General features: G+C 44.8%; 3 protein-coding genes and 1 pseudogene across 3 annotated transcripts; 1 reads left to right on the top strand and 3 right to left on the bottom strand.

Moving 5' to 3' along the window:
• Positions 1–6: 6 nt before the first annotated feature.
• On the bottom strand, positions 7–4,599 carry LOC136478070 (RING-H2 finger protein ATL46-like). Its single transcript, XM_066476395.1, has one exon. It carries the CDS (start codon positions 3,915–3,917, stop codon positions 2,715–2,717), a length of 1,203 nt encoding a protein of 400 aa, XP_066332492.1. The 5' UTR covers positions 3,918–4,599; the 3' UTR covers positions 7–2,714.
• Positions 4,600–6,484: 1,885 nt separating this feature from the next.
• Positions 6,485–10,637, bottom strand: LOC136470567 (uncharacterized; annotated as a pseudogene).
• Positions 10,638–14,659: 4,022 nt separating this feature from the next.
• Positions 14,660–22,981, top strand: LOC136478067 (kinesin-like protein KIN-4C). The gene is made up of 27 exons (XM_066476393.1): positions 14,660–14,870; positions 14,953–15,097; positions 15,450–15,596; positions 15,703–15,855; positions 15,947–16,197; positions 16,345–16,517; positions 16,614–16,738; positions 16,951–16,987; positions 17,072–17,277; positions 17,354–17,467; positions 17,744–17,830; positions 17,918–18,095; positions 18,520–18,620; positions 18,784–18,882; positions 18,962–19,075; positions 19,145–19,261; positions 19,337–19,417; positions 19,502–19,573; positions 19,653–19,743; positions 19,852–19,877; positions 19,974–20,059; positions 20,653–20,712; positions 20,803–21,030; positions 21,129–21,270; positions 21,396–21,464; positions 21,586–22,104; positions 22,259–22,981. The coding sequence occupies exons 1-27, from the start codon at positions 14,827–14,829 to the stop codon at positions 22,586–22,588; spliced, it is 3,795 nt and encodes a 1,264-aa protein (XP_066332490.1). The 5' UTR covers positions 14,660–14,826; the 3' UTR covers positions 22,589–22,981.
• A 196-nt stretch (positions 22,982–23,177) lies between these two features.
• On the bottom strand, positions 23,178–26,378 carry LOC136478069 (uncharacterized). Its single transcript, XM_066476394.1, has 11 exons — positions 26,225–26,378; positions 25,969–26,030; positions 25,306–25,439; positions 25,147–25,205; positions 24,610–24,633; positions 24,372–24,454; positions 24,205–24,269; positions 24,004–24,053; positions 23,797–23,898; positions 23,634–23,693; positions 23,178–23,516 (listed from the first exon to the last, which is right to left on the bottom strand). The coding sequence occupies exons 1-11, from the start codon at positions 26,225–26,227 to the stop codon at positions 23,406–23,408; spliced, it is 753 nt and encodes a 250-aa protein (XP_066332491.1). The 5' UTR covers positions 26,228–26,378; the 3' UTR covers positions 23,178–23,405.
• Positions 26,379–26,665: the final 287 nt, after the last annotated feature.

Genomic DNA, 26,665 nt, shown 5'->3' with positions numbered 1-26,665 from the left:
TTGCGACGCACGGATGGGAAAACCTCGCATGCAGGCGTTCTTCTGGACGCTTTGCTGCGGCCGTGCGCCTCTTGGTTTCTGGTCCAACAAATAAAAAGCAGGCCAACAATGACCCGCGGTTTCGTCGTGCGCGTGTTCCCAGCACCCGAGCACCTCCCCGAATCCACCTGCTACTGATGAACAAGTCTTCGTCTTCGACATCAGGTCTCGTCATAATCTTGCCTTCCGCGTGAACGGCCAATCGCTTTTATAGCCGTGGTGTCAAACTGTCGACGGTAACTTTGACTCTTAGGCTGTGTGACTAGATGGTCAAGCACGTCCTTCATTACTGTGCATGATCACGGGGATCATGCCACAGCCTTGACAATATTGATTGATGCTGCCATAACCATCCAGCCCAAAGCTCCACAAGCTCCTCTATCAGACACTCCTTTGTGGGTATAGGTTGCAACTGATACCATACACACTTCATGCCGTAATGGATGGTGGATCGAATGCCAGCTAATAAAGGCAGACAACCAATCCTGCCCATCTGATGACCTCCTGGATTTAAAGTCATCAAGACAAAAGAACAATATCATATAGGCTGATCATGGTCTCAGTGTATGTAGTAGTGATCCTCCTATCTCCTTCATGAGCATGACCCACATCTGTTGCTTTCATTTCATGCCATGCTCTGCCCATCTCAATCATGCATGGAACCAGCCCTTGAAGTTTTATCCTGGTGTCTCAATTCAGTGCTGTACAAGGAGAAGATACAGCTGAAGAAACTCCATCATACCAGCTACAAAAAGAAGCTTCAGTTTATTCAAAAACAAATTGCAAAGAAGCAGTTTGCTGTGCTAGCAGGTTGGCGCTTCAAAAAGAAGCTGCCATCTGCATTTCAGCTCCCATTGCCAATAAGATACTGTTTCTGAGAGACAACGACTGTAGGATACGGTCTTTGAAGAACAACGGAAGCCTGCGAGAATTGGCCCAGAATATGATGCCTTTCCAAGGAACCAATCTCAAACCAGGCATCACAGTATCTGATATGAGATCAAATAGCAGCAACCGCAACAATGATGTCAACAATAATGCTGCCAGATTAGCATCTTCCTCATGATTGCATGAGTTGTGTATTACTATCAGGTAGGACAGAAAATCATTTGCAAACCAATGATTTCCTAGCTAAGATCACTCAAGCAATATGCTGGAATCCTGTCGATAATGCCTGTTGCTTAGTGCAGGTATGTGATGGCTGGCACTTCTTCCTTTGGCTATGATTAAATAAGCCAAAGATTATAATGTGATAGGCAGCATACAAGCTTCCATGCCACTACGGACCTTCTATCAGCTATCGGTACTACTTAGTGCATTAGAATACTAATATTGTATGAGGACAAAGCTGCCATCCACTTAGAAACCTAGTCACCACCACCTGGTGCGATAAGCAAAAAGGTAGCACAATCTTGAGTTGATGCACCAACACTTGCAGGCATGCTGCATTGACCAGATGGACAGACTAAGACAATAACAATTGTTAAAATGTAACAAAAGCAAGAGCAGTATAATAGCAATGATAAAAAAAAGACAGTATGCAAGTGGCATTAAGGGTAAAAGAGGATGTCGAGCAAAGAAAGAGGGCTTTAGCTTGGGGAGGGGGCAATATCTCGGGAGGCATCGTGTAATCCTAATGGGGGCAATGCCCCTCTTGCTCTGTACATAAACCTCTTTACCCTTCTTAATTGAAAGGCAGAGCTACTGCCATTACGTTAAAAAAAAAGACAGTATAATAGCAACATCTATGCTAGGTTTGACAAGAAAATTAATCAAACCGAGCCCATCACTCAAATGTTATTTCAGATGGTTTTCAAAAATTGACAATGGCATGGGCAAAACCAAATCGCAATCTTAACTGTTACTGCAATCTTAGACAGTTACTGCCATCATATCTTCAATAGCCCACATTTGTTGCGGTGAAGTAGAAAGGTTAACTTCCGTATCAATCATCTGGGACTGTGCAGGGATGAAGAAAAGTATCATGCGTTGTTTTATGAATAAAAAAAGAAACTGTCGTTCCTCCATGTGAGCAATAGGAGATTATTGAAAGAGAGGTTGCTCTAGAAGTTAAGATACGAATGCTTAAAGGTGATAAAGCAAAAAAGAGGAGGTAATTTGGACGTGAAGTCACAGGTCAAAAGCATATTACTTATCACATCAGTAAGTAGTAAATAATATACAATTTTTACAGTCAGCCACAGTTTATAGAAGATAACAAGCTTAAAGGTTCACCCTCCCCCACCCACCCTAGCACCCCCCACAGAATTTAAACAATGATGTCACAGAACTCCATTTTACTTCTTCAACTGCATGTCATTTGTCTCGCAATGGTCTAGACATATATCACATTGTAGGCTAATACTAATATTGTCTCATGTTTGATAGTTACATACTTACATTCAAGGAGGAAATTGAAGAATCGATAACACAAATAGAGTATAAATTGACACTTCATAGTGATGATAGGCTTCTGAATGGAATTTCTGGAATACCAACAACACTAGACTACACCATTGTGAACAATCACAAACTATGTGCAATATAGCAAGCCTGTCAAAAATTATCCCTTGATGAATGATTGTTGAGACACCCTAAATCAGATGAAATAGCTAGAGCTAAGCAACTTAGCAGCCAACATCAGGCAGAAAAAAAACAAAGAATTATAGACAGAATCACATATTAGACTTATCTCCAGCAGCATTTCTTTTCATCCATGGTAGGCTCCCTGTATCTGAGCAAGTGTCTGGAGGAGCTGGCAGCTTGCCCTTCACATTAGACCACTGCCAAATCTTCGACACAGAGAAGCTCTCGCCTTTGCTCCTCGCACAAATCCTCTTGCCCTCCATAATGTCAGCATTGACGGAACTTAAGCCAGCAACTCTTCCTTTGAACCTGCTGCTTGCACCGTTTCTGCCATGACCTGTCTGGAGAGCCACTCGAAGTTCAGAAGCCCCAAGAACATACTGGTAAGTGCCCATGGAGAAGCATCTCCTTGCATCCAAGCTGCTACTGCTACTCTCCCCTGCCTCCCTACTCACTATACCAGCTTCATTGCCATTGCCAACCACACCACCGATGGCACCCTGATTTCCAACATTCTTGAACTTCCCAAGCCTTACTGGAAACACCCTCTTCTCGGCCACTGGCTGTTCCTCATCCATGGGTTTGTGCCTGGAAACCTGGTATCCATCCTCACACTCCTCCGGTAGAGGCTCCTCCTCCAACCTCTCATCAAAATCATCAAACAGCATGTTATCTATAGTCATCCCGGGGACAAAGAGCGTGCCACGGCAAAGCGGGCATGTCGAATTGGACAGCAGCCATGTATCTATACACTGCAGATGGAAGGCATGCCCGCACACCGGCAACAGCCTGAGCCTGTCCTCCGCATCAAATTCGCACAAGCACACCGCACAGTCGAACGGCTCTTTGTTGCCACCGATAATTTCACGGTACGCGAACACGGGCAGCGCATCGATGAACGCCTGGTCAAGCCCAGAGTCGTGCAGATGGAACAGCTGCTGCAGCTGCCGGTCCATTGCCGCGTCACGCGCGCCGGTCCGGTGCGGCGACGGTGCAGACTCCCCCATGGCGGCACCACGGCCGTGCTGCTTCTTCGTCAGTATCCTCACAAGGAGGTGGAGCAGCCCGGAGATGAAGAAGATAACCGCAAGGATCACTATGATGAACAGCACCGCCGGGCTGATCTTCCCATTGCCGCCGCCGCCGCCGCCGACACCAGCCGTCTGCACCTGCGGCGTTGTCTGGGTGCTGTAAGGCGGGGCGTCCCTGATGAAGCCGCGGAGGCTGGGCGAAGACGGGTAAGGTGACAGGGGCGTGGAGGAAGATTGGGACGAAGCTACTGCTACAACCATCTCCTGCAATCTCGGATTGGGAGGAGACACCCACAACTCATCTGATCAATATATGGGGAGGACGGCTCAGCGGTAATCGTCCCAGCCCAAGATGCTCAAGTCTGTGGCACAAACCCAACCAAGAAACAGGAAAATAAAAGCTGTAGCTGAAAAGATCGGAGCTCCCCACCCACCTAAAAAGGCCAAATTTGGTGCAACCGAGAAGGCTCCAAGCACTAGAGACCAAAATGCGTGGGCACTTCCGGGTGGAGCCCGGATCAGGAGTGGGATTGCAGCGGAGCGGAGGAAGGTAAGCAAGCGAGACTGCGAGACACCGCGAGAGTTTGAGGAGGAGAGCTGCTCCGCTGAGTTGACAGTGGTGGCGACGGGGCCAGTGGTGACGGCGGAGATGGGCGTGGGAGCCTGCGAGGGAGGGAAGGGACGGTGGCCGCGGAAGCGGGGGATTATTTACATATTTACCATCACGGAAGCGGCGGCGGTGGCGAGAGCGTGGCTTTTTGGCTTCGTTTTCCGGGTGGGAGTGGTCGAGTGGAAGCGGGGACGGGTGCGCGTCGCTTTCGGCCGCTCAACTTTCACAGGTCTCGGTGCCCATGGGAAACACGGACCCCGTGGCCGCTGTAGGTGGGGGCGGTGGCACGCTGCAGCAGAGCTCCCGTTTGACTTCGTGGATCGCGGCCTTCGATGCCAGTGCCACGCGACGGCGACGCCAAACGTCCAAGCCCAGCAACCACGCCCAGTGGCACGGCGTTTGCAACGCCCCATGGTTGCTTTGTAAATTTCTTGCGTGGTTTTTTTTATTCGTTGCTTGCGTATATTTTGGTTTGGCTAGGCTTGAACTTGGTATGAGTACCTCGTCCACCAGAGCAACAAATGTACTATTACTCGTACTCCCTTCGTAAAAAAAGCTTAGAATTACGTTTTTTTCTGGACGGAGGGAGTACACATGAAAGATTAATATTCCCATATTCCCATATTCTCAGAAAGTGAAAGTGTCATCCGATTTGTCAACGGATTTTGACTTCCTCTGGCTCCATGGACCATGGCAGATTGGAAGTTTGGCACTGCAAGAGCTTTCAGACACAAAGGAACAGCGAGTTGTCACTCTTGCCGGAGACCTCATCTCTGCTCGGCGGCACGGCTGGCCAAGTTCGTGGCATGTGAGTGAATTTTGGCCGTTTTGTCATAAGAATGTGCAAGGCGGCAGCAGCCTCGCTGTACCGCACATGTAAATGCCGTCGTCATTCATCACGAGCACGACAGGTGCGTCCTAGATTGGAACTGGACTTCATCAACCATCACACTTGAAGCACCTGTCGAGTGGTTACATGGACAAACAAATGTGCACCAACCACAGCCCATAGTGGTTTTTCTTGAACCTAATGTTTTCTTGTAACTTTTCATGTTTTCTATAGATTATCAAACACAACGCTAATATGGAATGTGGGGTTTTCCTAGCTTTTTCCTCATATTGGACAGTGATTCCATTTCTAGACATTTGGATTTAGTAAATTGGTCCAGGAAATGGAACGTCCTCTAGCTTCATTTTCCTTATGGCCTGTGAGCCACGTCTCTCCACCTACCAATGAACCTGTACACTCCAAGCGTCAGCATGCCCCACTCTCTCAACATGCACAAATCCACAGGCCGGTGAGCTCAGCCCAAGCACACGTCGGAGCCCCTCCGTCTCTACGCGCGGCAAGCTCATGGAGCCTCCACCCGCCGACGAGCTCTACCCTTTCACGCCTAGATCTATCAGAGCACGCGCCAGCGAGCTCGCGGAGTCTCCACCTGCCAGCGAGTCCCGGCCCCTCCGCGATGGCGAGCTCCGCGGCGGCGAGCTCCATGGCCCCCTCCGTAAGCCGAGCTCCGCCTCTCATATGCCAGGCAATACCAAGCTCCGTAGGCCTGTATTGGGGATTTTCTTGTTTTGTGTTTGTGAAAAATACCATGTGAAATTGTGAGTCAAATTCTAAGACCTAATTCCAAAACATTCAAACGCGTGGTAATTCTAAGCTGAATACCAACATCCAAACAGGGTGTAAGTCATTTGTGAAAGTACGGGTGCAAATCCCTTGCTCCTAAGTGGTATGGTTTTTTGACCAATCTTTCTCACTAGATTAATTATCTTCTCCTATTAATACCACAGCAAAGCAAAAGCTCTCCCCTCCGTTCACATAAATGAAATAATATTCCATGACTTTTCACGAGGGTCAATGGGTTTGTCGAGTGCAAAACCACCTTGGCCATAAAAAAGATTGATTGAATGCCATCCAGTTATAGCAAATGTGATCCTTGTTTGGGTGTATTGTGTGATTTTTGTGATTAGATCATAATATGATCACTGTGACTAACATGTTTGACGAGGCCAAAAGCCCGAGACATATGAGGATTGAACCAAACAAGTCCTAGCTAAAAGAAAAGGGAAAATTGGTCTCATAGCATTAAAAGATCACCGTATCCGAAAAATACCATCAAAACTTTGCCGCTCCGTAAAATACCACTGAAAGAACGCAACGTCACCTGGATATAGCATTCTGTCACGTTTGGAACAAACGTCGTTGCCTCCGTCAAGCTCCTCCCCTTCTCTTTCCTGAGGTGAGTGTGGCCGTTGTCTCTGTTCCAGGTGGGACAGTGGTCAGCGACGTTGCTGCTGCATTCCAAAACCGGCCGCTCGTCTCGCTAGCACCGTGGTCATCGACATTGCTGCTGCTGCTGTCGCCGCTGGAGAGGCTCTGGCCGGTCTCCCCCGAGTTGCCGTAGCAGGCTCCTTGGTCTGCGCCTCTGCGGCTTCTGGCCAAGGCCGCCCATGAAGCAATCCATGGAGAAGGAGCGCGTGATGGGCCACTGCACATCGCCGGTCTTGGTCGAGAACTTGCAGGAGCTCCCGTACCCCACCCTCGGCGCGGTGTCGATGCGCCGCGCATCACCGAGCTATAGGTCGCGGCAGGACGCGTCGTGGTCGTCGCGTGCGAGGTGGACATCGCCGGTTGCATCGGTCCGGTAGAGCGGGCAGCTGACGTTGTGGTGGAGCGCGACGACGGCGTCCGGGTCGAGCCTGCCCGGGAGCTTGGCCTCATGGTCGGTGAAGAAGACCGTAGAGACGCACTCCAGTGGTGGTCCTCGCGGCGCGCGTGGTGGAACAGGCCGGACCCACCCCCCGTCGTGGAGCCAGCCATGGACGATGAGGAAATAGTAGCTGATGAGGATGAGGACAGTGTAGGGAGTCACCGGCGGCGGCGTAGGGCCTCGTACCAGGGAGCTCGGAGCTCAAGCCCGGCGCCTATCCTTGCCTCGAACGCTGCTGACGAGCACTCCAGCACCGACGCCGTACGCCGCCGGAGCCACGCTCGTGGCTCACCGAAGCCACCTCCGCCGGAGCTACGGCGCACCAGCTCGCGATTCCACCCGCAGCAGCCAGACACCGGAGCTTGCCGCCATGGGCACCAGGGCCTGCTAGTGCGCGCTGCCACCCTGCTACCTGGAGCTCCCCATAGCGGAGCCGAGTGTGGTCAGCACGGAGCACCCGCGCGTGTCGAAGCCAATGCGCTGGACGCTTTTTCTCTTGTGCTTGTTATCGATCTCTGTGCTGCCAGGAACACCAGGTTGACAACCATGGTCGCGTCGCTGTCGACCTTGATGCGTTCATGGCAGCCACTGTCTGGAGTCTGGACCATCTACGATGCCTTCGAACTTGAATCTTAGGTTGGGGCACCCGCTCGCGAACCGCGCCAGCCATGCCTCGGTTTGCCTCAGCTCGTCAGAGTTCGTGCCGAGGCCGGTGATTCAGAGGGAAAATGGCTCGTCGAAGTCACTATCGTCGTGTGAGCTGCTGCTCATGCTCGCGGCGGCGGCAGCCAATAGGGACTGGATTGAGGGAGAGCTCAGCGAGCGACCAGTGTTTCTCGAACCCAAGAGGGAACACGCGCGGAGAGCCTGTTCATCGAGAGCCGCAGGACGCGCACCGATGAAAGGTCCTTGTGTGGTTTTGGTAATCGAGTGACAACCTAGGTGAACTAATTGTGTTTATATGAGATACACATGTGATTAGTCCATAGGTACATGTGTGTGAGCAATATATGCCATAAAGGTGAAAATGGCTTGGAGATGTTGCAAAGCTCACACATGTGATGATGAAGGAGCTTAAATGCAAATGAGACATGACATTGAGTCATGTGATCAGGGTGGAGAAGATCAAGACAAGACTTGGCTTGATGGACCGGTTGCAAGCGTAAAGGGCAAGTCGAAGGCTTTGGAGTGATGGACCGTGTGGCGGTGAAGCTTGAGCAAGACTTGACGCCGATGGACGATGGCAACAGTGAAGAGCAAGTGAAGTCAAGATCGATGAACCAATATGATCACGTGATGATATGAAGTGGATCATATCATTGTTGATCATGTTGGTGCATGTGTTGCATCAACATTGGAGGAGATGGAATGGAATGCGCAAGGCAAAGGTATAACCTAGGGCATTTCATTTCACCGGTCATAGGTGTATAGAGAAGTTTATGACCGGGTTTATGATAGATGGCCGTACTATCAAGAGGGGCAAACTTGTTTGCATATTGGTCATCTAGTGCCACTCGAGTGATCTAACTTTGCATCATCGCTAGAGTCGAGTGGCGTGACAAGTTGAGTGGCTAACACCCTTGAAAATGTTTGTGAAAATATGCTAACACATGTGCACAAGGTGATACACTTGGTGGTTGACACATTTGAGCAAGGGTGAAGAAGATAGAGTTGAAAATGAGTTAGTCGCGCTGGTCACAGAGTGACCGGACGCGTCCGGTATGGTGACCGAACACGTCCGGTATTTGGCGACGTACTCAGTGACCGGACGCATCCGGTCGCCACACCGGACGCGTCCGGTGTGAATCTGAAAAAGCAGTGTTCGGCAGAGCAGTCGATCGGACGCTGGCAGCGTCTGGTCTGGTGTGACTGAACGTGTCCGGTCGTTGGTGGGTGCTTACTGTACTCGACCAGACGCTGAGGCTCAGCGTCCGGTCAGTTTCTAACAGACGCGTCCGGTCGGCCTCTCAGCGTCTGGTCAGTTTCTAACAGACGCGTCCGGTCGGCCCTGGAGGCTTACTGGACTTGACCGGACATAGCGGCTGAGCGTTCGGTCGTTTTGTGCTGAGCATACGGTCGTCTTGTCAGAGAGCCATTGGAGACAATGGTTGGACACGTGGCGGTTCGGCAACTACCGGACATGTCCGGTATAGCGACTGGACACGTCCGGTATTCACGATCGGTGCGTCCGGTGCTATGTCCGGTCGACCCAAAAAACACCCAGTGAATGGGTAATGGCTCTATTTGTTCGTAGGGTTATAAATAGAAGCCATGGTCGGCCTTGGGCTAGAAGGAGAGCACACTAGAGCCTTAGTGGCTTATGTAGTAGTGCTTGGGAGCCATCCATCTCACACATACTTGATAGTGATCATCCGATTGTGTGAGTGAGCGATTCTAGTGCGATTGCATCGTGAGGTTGCATCGAGTGGCACTAGGTGATCGAGTTGCAAGCCGGTGGTGCTTGTTACTCTTAGAGGTTGCCACCTCCTAGATGGCTTGGTGGTGGTCTCCGTTGAAGCCCGTAAGAAGCTTGTGCGGCGCTTCGGAGAAGAGCTTGTGAGGGGCATTGTGCTCGCCCCGCGGAAATCACGAAGAGCAACTTTAGTAAAACGTGTTATTGAGCTACCCTCACTTCCGGGGTAGGTTCTTGCGGCGCCCGACGTGCGGTCTTGGCGGGTGATGCCAATTAGCCGCCGAACCACCAAGTGAGCAGTCGACATAACGAGGACTAGCGTGTTGGCAAACACGTGAACCTCGGGAGAAAAATCATCATGTCAACCTTGTTCTTCCCGTTGGTTTGCATCCCTGTTACACAAGCTTGCGATTACTTTCATATACATTGAGCTTGTGTTGTTGCTTTTGCAATTAGTTAGCTTGTGTGGCTTGCTAGTTACCTTCTTGCTTGTGTAGCATAGAAGTAGCTTCCTTGCGTGGCTAATTTGGTTTGTGTAACCTTGTTAGTCACATTGCTTAGTTTATGTAGCTAAGTAATTGCGCTCTCTAATTTGGCATTGGTTGCCTTGTTATTGAGCATTGCTAGTGAGCTTAGTTGGCTCTGTGCTTTTGCTTACTAGCATATGTAGGAGCTCCCTTGTTGCTTAAAATACTAGTGGCATAGGTTTGTGTGACCTTGCTTCTAGAATTGGTTAGAAGAGCTCTAGCTAGCCTAGCACCTTTGTTGCTTGATTAGTATCTTTGCAAGGTGCTAGTGAACATAGATAGAGGGGTGTAGTCTTGGCTAGACCGATAGTTTTAATTCCGCACTTGTTTTGGTTAGCCGACATGATTTATTTTAAAATGACTATTCACCCCCCCTCTAGTCGCCATCTCGACCCTTTCAACCGTCGGAGACGAGAAGTTGAACACACGGAGCACTAGGAGGCCTAGGAGGTCGATCGCCGCCGTTCTGGGACTGGCGGTCTGGCTAGCCAGCCGGCGAGCACGTTGGCGCCAACGTCGAGCAACTTGAGGGTCCAGTCGTCCACCTGCCCCCGCAGCGTCCGGTTGGGCAGCGCCTCGGATCGCGTTGCCGGAGAGGTTGAGCACCCAGAGCACGGCGAGGCTGGGGAGCGACACGACCACCTGCCCCCGCAGCGTCCGGTTGGGCAGCGCCAGCCCGACGATGGCGACCGCAGCCTCGGCCTCACCGCACATCACCCCGGTCCAAACGCAGCACCTATTGTCTGACGCAGAACCCATGCAGCGCGGCGAGGTCACCGGCGTCGCACGGCTGCACGGCGCCGCCGCTCCTGGACCGCGATAGCACAGTCGTGCACAGCGCCACTAGCAGCATCGCCGTTGCTCTGCTCTGCTCGTAGATAGCTAGCTAATGGTGATGGTAAGCAAGTGCCATGCAGTCTCTCACATGTTGGTTGTCTGCAAGCAGTTCGGTCGGTGAGCAGTAGATGGCTAGAGGAGGAAGAAGGAGCATCCCAGGCTCCCAGCGGGTGGAAGTGGACGTTGTTACCTCCAAACATGACATAACGTGACGAAATGCTATTCTTAGGTAACGTTTTCATCTTTCAATGGTATTTTACGTAATAGAGCTATTTTTATGGTATTTTCCGATTCTTGCCATCAATGCTATAGAACCAATTTTCCCAAAAGAAAATGTATGTGCTTCATCTGAAGAGGAAGAAAATATACACGCTTGACAAATGATCTAGAAGCAAAGAGTGTTAAATGGTCTGGTAATGAAGTTGATATACCATATGCTTACACGAAAGCAACATCTATAACAGTGTATGAGTTGAAGGCACAAGTGACTTGTACATGCTGTATATTTTTAGGGGTGGATCTAATGTTTCACGGGCCTTAGGGTGAACGAGACACTATGAACCATTAAGACTAAATATTTTTCTTCATTTAATCTGTGACATGATAATAAAGCACATAATAGCACTACTAAGATCAGTTAACTTGCAAAATTGACTTGATTTTAAAAGACAATGTCGATAATATAATAAAATAGGATAATCTAAGAGCGAAATAAAACTAGTATGATTATTTGAAACAAGAATCAAACTCCAAAGGCAGATGCATCGCAATTCAACAGATTGATACTCTCATTTTCTCCCTCCCCATCTTACCCAACACCCAATAAATGCTCTTAGACAACATTCTAACATCTAAAATTATAAAGCAAACTAATACCTAGAATTAGAATTCTAAAAGCCTAACAATTAACATGCTCAATAAGTAAGCAACGAAGAATGGGAGATCAATTCACTAATTGCAAACAATCATCCGATTAGGTGTGAGATGGCGACGTCATTTGCTCAACCTAGGAGCCTAGGACCAGAGAAAGACTAGCGACGGAGCAGCCTAGAGACCGAGCACCAGTGAGCGAGTTGACCAAGGCATCAGACAATTTGTGGGGTGACAGTGGTCAAACTAAAGACCATGCATAAAGAGCAAATGAGGCATGGTGGCGCGATAGGCAAATGAATGATTCATCGATTCTTACGAGCGCAATCCTATTTGTGCTTGCCAAGCAGAGGTCCAACTCACTTTGTGCCACCATCGAACTACCAACTCACTTTGTGCCACCAACTTTGATGTTCCATTCTTGTGGTGGTTGGATCACTAGGCTTTGAGGCCTTCAATGCCAACGTATACATATATTGATGTATATCTAGGATCTAAGCCCATTCTGACCTGGGCCCTATGTGGTTTCACCTATGTCGTAGAGTTAAGCCTAGATATTGAGGTTTATGAATTGTACAAGATGGATGCTTACATGTTATACAGTATAATGACTAAAATGGGCTTGGGCATCCCATCTCTACATGTAGATGGTCTAACAACGAATATGTGCAACAATATGAAGGACGAGGAAATCCTTGCCTTGGTGGTTCAAATTTGTCAACCGACTTGGTGCTGAGTGAAGGCAAGAAACTTGGGCAAGGATGAGGACATCATTGCTCTGGTGGGTCAAACTCTAAAGTGAACACCATAACAATCATCGAGAGGGAGGTGCCATTTGTGACACTTGCCTTGCAACTTGTAGGTTTGTGCATTGTGCCACATCCGGTTCGAGGAATGTTCAAGAGTTGTGATTTGAAGAGGCTTGTTAGTCAAAAGTAATAATCTTGGTGATTGCTTCCACGTGGACTAGGATGGTGTTTTGTCATTGGTACCACATGATAAATCCTTGTTATGAGTTTGCGCTCTCTTCGTCATGTTTTTTATTTACCACATTTATATTCTTACATTTGCGTAGTTGCTAAGACATTACACAAGGCTGCAAACCTCTTTTGTGGTAGAAATAGTCACACTAGAATACTAGATAAATCTCAGTCACCTCTATACAAAAATGTTTTTTTGTGTTATCTTGTGCAAGTTTTCAACTGGAGCAAGGTAGTTTAAAGTGACATAATTCACCTTTGGTCTTCTTAGGGTAGAGGCAACATTTTTTTCTTATACTAACCATGCGTTATTTCTAAAAAAAACAATACATGCAGATATGCTTACATACATGGAAAATATTGAGTGCATTCCTCTACTTGGTGGAATCGTAAGAACCCTTTAGAAATTGGCCTATGGCGCCCATTAGAAATTGGCCTAGTAGATATTGAGATTGATAGAGACACAAGCGGATCATCACTGTTGACCATGATAACTCATCTTTTATTACCTACATAATCACGATACTATTGGATCATGGGATTATTAAAATGTAGGAATAGATAAAACACATGACTTGAGAGCCTATATGAAATTGAAATCCAACAAAAATCTGGAATGCATAGAGGTAAAAAAGAAGCATTTGGATGGTATAGAGAGAAAAATATAGGAATCCTAAGACAGAGGAAAGAAAACACATGGACACTGGACCTCATGCTTACTTTCCTCCAAAATTCCTATGATAATACCGATTTCAAAAGAATTTGTAGGATTCTAGTTCTTTGTTCCGAAGTATCATAGATTTTTTATATGAATCGAACACACTAGAATTCATCTATTTCTCCTATAATCCAAAATAGACAATTTTCAGAAAATACAATCCAAAGTAGACCAATATGAACCTCACATCCTGAATAGCTAAGTACTCCCCCATACTAAAAAATGAAGTCATTTTGGACAAGGCTTGGGTCAAATATTGGGAATATAAATCATGAATAACTTTTAAGTTGTTGAGTTTGGAAATGTGAAAACTATATGTATAGATTTGTCTTGAAAAATACTTTCACAAAAATTTACATATATCACTATTTGATAAATATCTTTATAAAAATAAGTAGTCAAAATTATGCTTTGAAGACCGTGTCGCTGTCGAAAATGACTTTATTTTTTTTAGTATGGAGGGAGTATCAAATAATTTGTGAAACACGGAAAGCTTGATTGTAGCCCGGCCTAACTAAGGCACAAGGCTTGAATCATACAGTTACTTATGAATTTGAAACTAGATCCTATCATGGTTCCATTTATATGTTCCATTTCAGTGGTTCACTGTCACGTGAAAGCTAGGCTCAAACAAACAATAAAAATATGATGACTAGGCTTTAGACTCCAAAATTAGCATATGAAAACTAGCAATGTATTGCGGCCCAGTTGTGCCCATCTTCAGCAATTAGGGGTTTGACCCTACGGCTAGGCTCAATGTTAAGTTGTCGATCCAATCTCCTTATATAATAACAAAGATTGTTAATCCAGTTTACGCTTTGAGATCCCCTTCCAACAGAACAGGGCACTGCCCAACAAAAAGAGCCGTTCTCATGGCTAGAATCGTCATTTCCTGTTGTTTGAATTCGAAACCGCATCCGAACGTGGAGTTGTCTGCAGCGCTGCATCTGGGGCCACCAACCCACCACCACCCTCTCCAACGCCCATAGACCACGCTCGCAAACAACGTGTAACCCACCCCGCAAAGGAACGGTTGATCGAGCAATGGATTTGTAAATCGACGGGGCAGATGCACTATGAGCATAGACCAGGTTCGTCGAGTCTTCACAGCTCGTTGCGGGCCCGTTTCTTGTCACTTGATACAGAACTTCTATACACTTAGTCCATACTGGCATACACCACCGGATACCGGTCCCGTGTTCACACACACGACCATATATAACTCCATTCAGTGATCGGTCCATAGACACGGTCTGCGTTAAGACTTAAGACTAAGATAAGAGAGAAGAGTATTATAGGCAGCCCGCAGCCGCCGCGGCTCACGCGGCGCCCTAGTTTTTCGAAATCCTCCGAGCGGGCGCTTCTCGCTCTCACCCGTTCGCCATTTCGCTCGTTTCTCTCTTCCTCCCCTCTGTCTCCTCGACGGGGCGATTGATCCCCAACCCTAGATAAGCTCGCCGCGTCCCGAACCCGCAATCCACGTGCAGCTCGCCGTTGTATGTCGCAGGGCGTCGCCAATCCGGCCCGATCCGCCGGTTTGAGGTGAGTATTTCCCCCGCATTTTGGGGTCGATTTTAGGGTATTCAGTGGTGTTCGTCTGATCAGCCTGGGAATTCGTGGTTAGGGTTCCGATGGAGACCTCGGAGGCGGCGGCCGCGCATCCGCAGAAGGATAGCGTGAAGGTGGCCGTCAACATAAGGCCGCTCATCACGGTCGAGCTGCAGGAGGGCTGCACTGATTGCGTCACCGTCACGCCCGGCGAACCGCAGGTACCGATTGTTGTGTCTGATTGGTTTGGTCTGCTGGTGGAAAACTTGATGTTTCCGGGACTTGGAATTGATGTGTTCATCAGCATCGCTTGTATAAAAATTTGGATGGGCTGATCCAAGGGCTTACATAGGTGCTGAAGATCTCCAGTGGAGGATGCTCAGGACCATCGTATTTGCTGATTTCGTGACTCTTCTATAGTATTATATAATTTCGTAGTAGAAATTACAATATACTTGTTGAATCAGATTCTGAACGTATATAAGCTCAGCACATGCCTCTTTGCAAGGGTATACATTTTCGAAATGGTTCGTGAGTTCAGACAGATGATCATTTGTTTCTGTGCTGTTTCAGGTTCAAATTGGGCCCCATGTCTTCACCTTTGATCATGTCTATGGCAGCTCGGGCCCTTCATCATCATTAATATTTGAGCAATGCGTGCACCCCTTGATTGACGCATTGTTCAGCGGATACAACGCCACTGTTCTAGCGTATGGCCAGGTGCATTTCTTTTGTATGATGAAGTTGCCAGTGTTTTGTTAGATGACTGTCATTTTGATGATTATTTGGTTAATTAAGTCGTTTTCCTTTGATTTGACAACTGTAGACTGGTTCTGGCAAGACATACACAATGGGTACTGACTACAGTGGTGAAGGCAACTGCAGAGGGATAATTCCTCAAGTTATGGATACAATATTTAGAAAAGTTGATACCTCAAAGGATGGCTCAGAGATTTTAATTAGAGTGTCTTTTATTGAGGTGAGATACCTAGTGGCACTTGTCTCTTTCTTATTTGTACCAGTGGCTCTTAGCTTGTTATCATTCTGTGCTGTGCTGCTATGGATTTCAGATATTCAAGGAAGATGTTTTCGATTTGCTCGATGCAAATCAAGCTGCTGTAAGACTTGATACAGGTTCTATGGCAAAAGCATCAGCGCCTGGCAGAGTGCCGATTCAAATTCGAGAGACTGCAACTGGAGGCATAACCCTTGCTGGTGTCACAGAGGCAGAGGTGAAGTCAAAAGAAGAAATGGCATCATATTTGACACGTGGGTCCTCGTCACGTGCAACAGCAAGCACAAACATGAATAGGCAGTCGAGGTACGCTGTACATACATCATACATGTGTTTTCTTTCTGCAAGGACCATTAGTGCAGAGTACATTGCTGTTCTGTTTGTTCACTATATTTGCTGTGCATTCTAATAAAGTAATAACGTTCTTATTTGGACGGTGCTGCTTATCTGTAGTCGCTCTCATGCCATCTTTACAATATGCGTTGAACAAAAGAGAACATCCGGTACATCTGACAAGTCAGCCAGCAGTGATTATGATATAATATCATCAAAGTTTCACCTAGTTGATCTTGCTGGTTCTGAAAGGGCTAAACGTACTGGAGCAGATGGACTTAGGCTTAAAGAAGGTGATTGAGGCTCACCGAACGTTTATACATGTTGGTTTAGTTCATCGGATAATTGTGCAACTGGTTATAAGATTGTTGCTTATTTCATGTCCACAGGGATACACATAAATAAAGGCCTTCTAGCTCTTGGCAATGTTATAAGTGCATTAGGAGACGAAAAGAAAAGGAAAGAAGGGGCATTTGTACCATACCGGGATAGCAAATTAACCCGTCTTCTACAGGTGAGAGCTCTTATGCTCATAGTAATGTAATGTTTCAGCACTTATTTCCATGCCAATTTAGTATTATATGTACACCTCATCATTTGAATTTCCTTATGATAATATTATTTAGTGCCAGATTCATGGACCTATGGGCTGTATTAGGCTTACAAATGCCTTTGTTTGTTGGATATGCATTTGGACTTGTCTCAAAACATAAATCGTTTTTGCAGGATTCTCTAGGAGGAAATAGCAAAACTGTCATGATTGGTAGGTCTATTTTTTTCCAAGACATATATCCTAGTCCTAGTGTTTGAGGCACTTAAATCATGCTTTGCTACTCTTTTCATGCAGCATGCATTAGCCCTGCTGATATAAATGCAGAAGAAACCATAAATACACTCAAATATGCCAATCGCGCACGGAACATTCAAAACAAAGCAGTGGTAAACCGTGATCCAGCTACAGCAGAGATGCAAAAATTGAGGAGCCAGTTGGAGCAGCTGCAAACTGAACTTTTGTTTTCCCGCAGTGGGAGTGCAGCGTTAGAAGAACTTCAGGTGGGTTTGTCTTGTCTTGACTGGCTGGCCCAACCAATTGATTTTGTGACCTAATTTTGTTTCCTGTGTCTTTCAGTTGCTGCAGAAAAAGGTCTCTCTTCTTGAGCTAAAGAATTCTGAGCTTAACAATGAACTCAAGGAAAGGGAATTGTCATGTGAGCAGTTGGCAGAGCGGGCACGGGCTGCTCAGGTATCTATGAATCTATTAACTTTTTTGTTCTGTTCGAAAATGCTGGATTTGTGATGTAACATTTTCATTTCTCTTCCTTAAAAAAAAAACATTTTCATTTCTCTTAGCTCGATATATGCCTATGATCTCAGTCTTGTGTAAAATTTCTCTATGGTAATCATATGCAATTAATTTATAGCGCAGGAACCAACCAGTTAGACATGAAAATCGCTTCTGACATATCACCTTAGAATGTTAAATTTATTAAGGACTTCCATTTATTCAACTTTGACACAGTTGGAAAGGGATCAGTTGATGCTGAAGATTGAATCCGCGAGGAATGGAAAATCATGGGATGATATTGAAAATGCTGATAACGACCAAGTGAGTGTAACTACATCTATATGCCCTAAAAGGATTTATACTCATCCTTTTATACCATCTCACCACAACCTCTTTTGTTCTTATCAGGACATGGACCTCTTGAAGGGCTACATATCGAAAATACAGCAGTTGGAGAGTGAACTGATGCGGCAAAACTTCTCCAATGCTTGCAGGCATGGCTTAAATGATCAGCTTGCCATGGAGCGGGACATTTTACTAAATGAATTGGGTTCTGGATGTGAAGTAGGAACACCTGATGCTTCAAGTAAGCCACTAAGACATTTCCTCAAATCATTTATAGTGAGAAGTAGCTTTCTTTTCAACAGTTGACCCTTTTCAGAATTATTCGGCTATGCTTACAATATTTTATTGTTTTTCCACATGATGATTAATTTAGATTTCGCTTCTAAAGCTGAACCTTTACTTGGGAATATAGGTTGTGCTGTAGCTTGCTATCAAGATTGATGTTACTACATAAAACACTTGAAAGAAAAACATATTCTAGTTGATTATTTGTTTAATCATTTCCTGGAAAGATGTTAGAAATCAGCAATGAACATTACCTTTACTGTATCACATTTTTATTCACCAAACTTGTTCCTAAAACTGACGAATATTTTTTCAGCCTAGACCACAAGTGTCCTTTCCAAACTGTATATCAATAACTGTACTATTTTGAGTATTTTCAGGTGAAGTTGATGAAGAAGAAAAGGAGAGAGAACATTCATCCATGCAAGACCAACTTGACAAAGAGCTTCAGGAACTAGATAAACGACTTCAGCAAAAGGAGGTACTAGTCCCCTGTCTCTACTATTTTGACTTCTTTGTTTGTTAAGCCCTACTAACACTAGCCGTACTGATGTAGTTATGTATCCTCAATCTGTTAGTCCATTATTTTGTGCCTTGATTCACCTTGTAGATTATAATTATACCTCCTTTTCATGTTTCAAAAGGAAGAGATGAAACAATTTGCCAAGAGTGATACTTCTGTTCTCAAGCAACATTATGAAAAGAAGTTAAATGAGTTGGAGCAAGAAAAGAAAGCTCTTCAGGTTTTTACTAGCTTACCTTGCTGACACTATGCTCTCTTTTTTTTTCCTGACACGCTAGTAACACTATTCTTGTTTGTAGAAAGAAATAGAGAATCTTCGCCATGCATTAACCAATATATCTTCTTCTACGGATGACAATGCTCAAAAACTGAAAGAAAATTATCTTCAGAAGCTGAATGCACTTGAATCCCAGGTTTGTACATTCAGCTAAATGCTTGTTGCATTGCATTCCTCATCAATACTAAGAACACACCATTTGCAGGTCCATGAGCTCAAGAAAAAGCAGGAAGCTCAACAACAGCTTCTAAGGCAGAAACAGAAAAGTGACGAGGCAGCAAAACGTTTACAAGAAGATATTCAGCGTATAAAATCTCAGAAGGTGTTTTCTCGTCCAAATGTTTTTGAATGTGATTTAAGTTTTTTTCCTGACATATATTCCTTTCATTCTATGTAGGTTCAACTTCAACAAAAGATCAAGCAAGAATCTGAACAGTTTAGGTCTTGGAAGGCTGCCCGTGAAAAGGAAGTACTTCAGGTAATTGTTCTTACAGGTTGATCATGTTTACAAACTTCTTTCTCAAAGATCTTGTTCTGATAGTGCTGTATATCCATTAATTAGCTCAAGAAGGAAGGGAGACGAAATGAATATGAGATGCACAAGCTCTTGGCCTTAAATCAGAGGCAGAAAATGGTAAGTTTCCTCATTTTTTCCTCTTTCAGCTTTAAAATAACATGATTGTCGCCTACACCATTCTGCTTGAAATTTGTAGGTGTTACAGAGGAAAACTGAGGAAGCAGCAGCTGCTACAAAAAGATTGAAGGAGTTACTGGAAGCAAAGAAGTCATCACGTGAAACATATGGTAGGAAGCCATGGCCAATGGCTTCATATTCTTTACCATTAGGTTTCATGTGTGCTCATTATTTAGCTGACTACTTTTACTACTTGTTTTGGCTTCCTGTTTTTTCAGGAGGTGCAAATGGTTCGGGGATGCAGGTATCCTTCAAGGAACCTTTGTTAGGGAATGGAAAAACTATTCCCCATCTGCATTTTATACTGTGTCTGAAACATTTTTTTTTTATGTGTCACTAGGCCTTAATGCGAGCTATTGACGATGAACTGGAAGTCACTGTAAGGGCACACGAATTACGCTCATATTACGAGCGACAAATGCAAGAGTAAGTCTTTGTTTTGCATTGATAATTTGTAGATCTTGACCTTCTAGTGCTTATGTTATTTTGTGGTGTGCTATATGCATATATGTTGGCATTTTTTTATGATGAGACAGATAGATTTGTAGTTATGCAATGTAAATATGAACTCAAAATAATTTGCTATTGTGCTCCCGTGTGGTTAGACCAGGCCAATCCATAGGACAGTGCATATAAATGTTGAAATAGTTTCCTTCTGCCAAGTTGTTTATATTACAACTCTATTGATTTCCTAACACATAATTCTGTGAAGAGAAATAATGGGCTAGTAGTAAGATTTTGCACTGACCATAATGTGTTAAAATTCCTGCTGAAACTGTGGCATCATTAACTGTCTCCAAAATTCCTTATGGCTTGATATACCTATATCGATTATTCACTCCTTTGCTTTCTAACCTCAGCAGCATAATATATGAACTGTAATTCAAATATGGTTAACCTGAGCAACATAATATATGAACTGTAATTGAAATATGGTGGATTCTTTATATATTTTGCACAGCATTCATTACCTTTGGACAACTGCCCCTGTTTGAAATTGCTTTCCCCCCTTAAAACAGGAGAGCAGCAATATCCAAGGAAATAGCAAAGCTAAAGGAGGAATCAAAGCACAAGATGAGGTTTGGTGATTTACATCTCTTTTGTTTTTAGGGGTTAATTGATCTGTTTCAGTGTCTCTGAATTGTCGCTTACTAGTGTTATTTTTGTAGTGATTGTCCTCAAGCTATGTCTCCTAGTGCTAGAAGTTCTAGGATATCAGCATTAGAGAACATGTTGTCCTCATCATCTAGTGCCATGGTGTCTATGGCTTCTCAACTGTCAGAAGCAGAGGAGCGGGAGCGTGTACTCAATGGTAAAGGTAGATGGTACCATGTCAGGTCCCTCCCAGAGGCAAAGAACATAATGAACTACCTTTTCCAGATAGTATCATCTGCAAGGTATGCTGTAGTTTGCATTCTTTCAAAGGATTTATGATGTATGCTATGTATGCACATTCCTGATTTGCAGATTCTTATTATCTGTATTTTGCTTCTAGGTGTCAAGTACTGGATAAAGAGGTGATTTGTAATGAAAAAGAACACACCATTAGTGAATTGAAGGAAAAGGTGGTTGTGCTTAATAGTGGAATCAGACAGTTAGAAACACAATTGATGGATCTAAGGAGCCAAAATACGCAGGTAAAGATTCTCCCAGTTTTGTACTGTGCAAATTTGATGACACTAAAGTATAAAATTATTGTGTATTACGATATTGGTTGTGATCGTGCACATGCTAACACTTTCTAGTTTCTACTAATCGGCAGCTTTTCACTGCATTGAACAATGCAAAGAAATCTGCTAGGTCAAATGGCACTGGATTTGTTCAGCGTAAGGTATTTTTCTTTGTGAGTGCCTTCAAGTTTATCTAGAGCTCATCTAGCGATATTCGTAGTCAGTATGCACTCTTTGCTGTTTTTCATGTTAGATATGTCTGACCATCCCTCCTACATGCAGAGCGTTCGATCTTCCCAGCATTTTGGTTTTAGTAAGGACAACTTCATCAATTGGGTGGACGATATGGACATTTCAGACGGTGAGCACTCAGATGAGTTAGAGAGTATGAGTGATGGATCTGATTCAGACTGGGTACAGTCGAACATGAAAGCGAAAAAACATCAGAGAAGAGTGTCTAGCAGTTCAAATCCTAAGCTAGATTGTCAAAATACACAAGACGACAATGCAGAACCAGAGAAGCCCTCAGATGAAAAGTGCATTCGGCCCAAAAATATTCCATCGGACGGCTGTTCATGCTCAAAATCCTCATCATGCAAGACCAACAAGTGTGAGTGCAGAGGCTCAGGTGCACAATGTGGTGCAGGCTGTTGTTGTAAGGACTCCAAATGTTCTAACAGGGATTCTTCTACTAAAGAAAAGGCCAATCAGGGAGCCATGCTTCTTCAGAACGCGTTTTCTGAGAAGGAAGCCCAAGATGCAGAGCCAAGAAAGCCTTTGGCTAACATTGGTAATAATGCGGTAAGTACTGTGCTTTATGTCTTGGTGTTGTGGTTAACCACTGCATCCATCATTCTATCTGCACAACTATAGTTAATAAGGAGTAATTCATAGCAACATCTGGCGTTGTGGCATTGTGGCATTGCCTCACTCTGTGCAACTGTTGTGTTCTCAGGTTAACCAAACTGCCGAGACAAAGAAGCCCAGGAAAAACTGGCGCAAGTCGACAGTTCAACTCGTCTCAGGACCTCTCCTGCCGTCCGAGCCAGAGACCACCGAAGCTGCGCCTCGGGACAGAGCCGATATTCCCCTCAAGCTACCGAGAGCCATGTCCTCAGTGACTCCTGCGGAGAGCAACCCTCCCCCACTCACGGACCGCAATGCTGCCAAGCCCGACCAATCCGTGAGCACCGGCAACAAGGATAGCACTGGAACTGCCGCCACGAGGCCACCGTCTCAGCTGAGAAAAAACGCAGCCACCGAGAAGGAGAACCAGTTGCGATAATCCGATTGCTGACATGCAGTATCCATGTCGCGGAAGTCTGTCTTAACAGCGGTGGAGGCTGCCTCGGCGTCCTATGGAGAAGCAGGTAGACCCTGGAATGGCTCGCTCTCTCGGGTTCCTAATGGTTGATTAGAGCAAGGCAATGACGTCTTCTGTTGCCATGTTGTGCCTTGTACCGTTGTACGCGCCTTAGCTCTGTTTTGGCTGAACGCAAGTTAATGGCCTCCGTTCCTTTTGAACATACTTAGGAAATCAATCTACCAATCTGTATGCTTAGACAATAGATACTGACTGGTAGAGATGCTATTGGTAAAGGGCATGCCATCGATCGGCACATCGAAGGCGTCATCAGTGCACACGTATCTGATTTCACCAATTCAAGGACTGTCAGAAGGGATCGCTTGGTTTCGAATTCTGGTGCGTCGCAAAGGCAGATTTTGTGCATGTCCCGATTTATTATGTTTCTTATTACAGTATATATAGTCATCAGTATTACGCTGCGAAACAGTTAAGAATTCAAGATAATTAATGATGCCATGTTCATGCAACGAGCTCAGAATCACCAATAATCAGTTGGCGAGGCACGTGATAAGGATAGAAAATGGCAATAACCGGTGTTTAAAGTCCATACTGGCCTTCGTTGCACATCACAGCATTCAACACAAGTTTTGGTTATCGAGGATAAACTCCAGGCCCAGGCGCATAAGCTGCATTAGCTACCAATAGTGCAATGAATATACAAGCATCCAACCATTCAGTTATACAATGATGGTGGCCTGGTGGGTGACGAATTCGGCCCCCTACAGCCCAATTCCGTTCACCTTCTATGCTGGACAAGCCCATTCTCTTTCAAGTAGTCCACAAATTCATCGATTAGGTAGGGCCAAGCACCTTCTTCGTCATAGTTGGTTAGCTGAGGATCGATTGTCTGAAGCAACAAGATAAGAGCAGAAATGCATTACACGACAAGCAGATTCATCTACAGTATGGCATGGTCTCCAAATATGATGGATATCCATTTCGCGTGTGATCGTATTCAGGTTACCTTTACAAACTCCAATAACTGCGCCCATGTGTCCCTGGAGATTGCTTTATTGTGCCTTACCTGAAACCAAGAAGTTCGAACAAGTAAACACAAATTCAATAAATTTATCACAGCAGGGAAAAAAAACCTTTGCGATTAGCTACTAAAATAAGTTGGTATACACCTGTAGAAACTGGCACCAGTAGTCAATGAGAGGCCAGTTCCTTTCAGCAAATAACAACCGCCACATGCCAATAGCAGTCTCCAATGCGAGAGATTTCTGGCCCTATAAAATCAAGCACAATATGTCTTCAATATAGTTTTTCAAGTTATGAATGAAACAAATGTTCTGATACAGTTTCATGAATAATGTGCACAGCAAATGCCATACCTTTTCCCTTGCCCAGGCAAATGCAAAGTTGTATATTTCGCGGAACTTCTCTGTATGAAGTGAGCAGGTATGTGATAGGCAGATGAAACCATTCATAACTAGTCTATCCCTTGGCTGAACAAGCTACTTATGCAAGCATTTGTATTCAAATGACATATGTGCTACACTAGCAGCAGTTCGAACTGAAAAAAGAGAACTTACGATCATCTTTAAGCTCAGCTCGCAATGAAGGTAACTTCTCGCGAAGCTTCTCTATTGAATCCACTCTGAAAATGAGTCAGATCTTTTGAAACTATTCGATCTATTTACACTTCAGAATCTCAAGTTGTAGCACAAATGATTATAAAAATCGCACAGATCAGTCTCACCCTATTGACTGCAGTCCACCAATGAACTCCTGGCGAGTGAATTCACACATAGTGGAAGCTTTCATATGCCACGATATGACAAGCTGTTAACAGGGAAGAGGTAATCAAAATGCATATATGAACAAAATAACACAAGTAGCTGTATCCCAGTGTCAACTTTCGTATTTGAACTTGAAGCAAATGCATTTGGTTAGTGTTCATATAGAGAAAGTAGATACAAGATAAAATCTGAACGTACCATAACAATATCCTGAGGATCCACCTGACAAAAGGAAACACACATGATTTGCGTATCAGAATCATATAACAGGACACAGAGATGAAGACAAGATAGCCAACCAAAATAAATGATGTGCCTTATAATGGGAACAAAATACATGCAGCGCCAGTAGTATCTACTGTGGGCCAAAAATAATAATAAGCAACAAATGCTGAAGTTAGCAATCATGCCAGTCTACATAGTAAGTACAGCCAAACTTAACCCCCAAAGCCATGGTAGATAGGTTATTTGTTGCAGATATTCTAAATCTATAATTTACTACACTTCACAAATCAAGAGCAAATGTAGATAGGAAGAAAATTGAACAGTTCAAGGATTCCATAGAAAAACACTATGAAGAAAACACAGAATAAATGAAACAAACACAGTTCACTGTCCACAAATTTCCAACCTGATGCCTGATATACCTATCCATTACAAGTGACTGCAGGGTGATACTTTAGCATAGTAACATACATTCAAAGTAAGAAGAAAAAAAAAATCCAAAAACATGACCTGTAAATCATTGCAGAGCTGTGATATGCCTTCCACCATTATCATATCAGCATCCGGTTCTGCGCAGTCATGACACAAAATGATGGTACAGGTAAAAAAAATAATCAGCGACAAGGCATAAAAAAGATGATAGGCGCAACAGAGAGTAAAATATTTCACCTTTATATCTGTTGTAGAGCTCTTCCAGATGTCGAGTATTAGCAACAGCAATTTGTGGTTGGCTGTAGAAAACATCAAAAGCTCCTTCCAAGTGCCAATCACTAGCTTTAAGAGCCTGAAGCGCAGCCTTCTCACTGTGTGAAATATGCAATGTTTGACAAAATTAACAGAAATAAAGTTGAGATAGCAGTGTCTAAAGATGCACAGTAGTCCTGGGAGGTTCAGTTGGTCCCATGACTGACTGTAATGTACAACCCAACTGATTTTTCAGGATAATGACAATGGATCACTCTTGCAGCACAAAAAAAGATAACTTTTGGTAAAAGATGGAAAAGTGGTCCATCCTAAACAAAAGGGGAGGATAATGCCACCATCCTGTTGGAGAATTCCATCGCAAAATCACAAATCAAGATCAGGCAGTAACACGTGCTTCCACATATAAATAAATAAAATACAATACTAAATTCCATGTTACACCCCAAAAGAACTTACTAGCATGATATTAGTACAAAATAGCAGAACTCCAATGCTGCACTACAAACAAGTTCTCCCAATAACCCGCAAAATTGACATACCAGATACCACCGCCACTAACCACCAAACCACAATTTAGCACTAAACACCGATCTCTCTGAACAGTTACAAAACATTTAAAAAATGTACCTTGCTCCGGTTATTGCCATGAATTGCTGCACCTTGTCCCGGCTTCCTCTACCTAGCTTATGCTGCGCGCACAACAAACACGCATCCGTCAAAAATCACACGCGCGCACAGAGTAGGATGAATCAAACGAGAAAATCACATAAATTGTGCCATATCAAAACCAGCAGATTGGTGGCAGCACAAAAATGAGAAAAAAAAATCCTGAAAATCTGTGGCAAATCGTAGCCTTGCCAAGAGGACGAGGGGAGGGACGGACCATTTTGGATCGGATCGGGCGTGGAAGGCCGGAGGGCGAGGGGCCGCGCGGTCTAGGGTTTCGACTTTCGAGAAGCTTCAGCGCTCGGGCCTTCAGCCTCTTGGTTTTTCTGTGACTGTGCTTGAAATGTCCCCTAGCTCCACTCCACACGCAGATGGCGGACTTAGGATCTGCAATGACCGAAATGCCACCCGGACCAGGTTGGGACGTTTTTCGAAAGGGAAAAGTCTACTTCAACCCCTCACCTTTTATACTTGGTCTACTTCACCTCCTTAACTATGAAACCGTCTGTTTTACCCCTCAACTTTCCAAAGCCGTCTATTTTAACCCTGGGCGGTTTTTCACCGTCGGTTTTGCTACAGTAACATAGGGTTTGCTACAATGTCGACAGTTTTGAATTTTCTTTCTTTTTATTTATTTTCGATGAATTTTTGAAAAATC

The sequence above is a fragment of the Miscanthus floridulus genome, chromosome 8 (genome assembly GCF_019320115.1).
Source record: "Miscanthus floridulus cultivar M001 chromosome 8, ASM1932011v1, whole genome shotgun sequence".
NCBI classification, from domain to species: domain Eukaryota; kingdom Viridiplantae; phylum Streptophyta; class Magnoliopsida; order Poales; family Poaceae; genus Miscanthus; species Miscanthus floridulus.
This window is presented reverse-complemented; position numbering and strand designations above follow the sequence as displayed.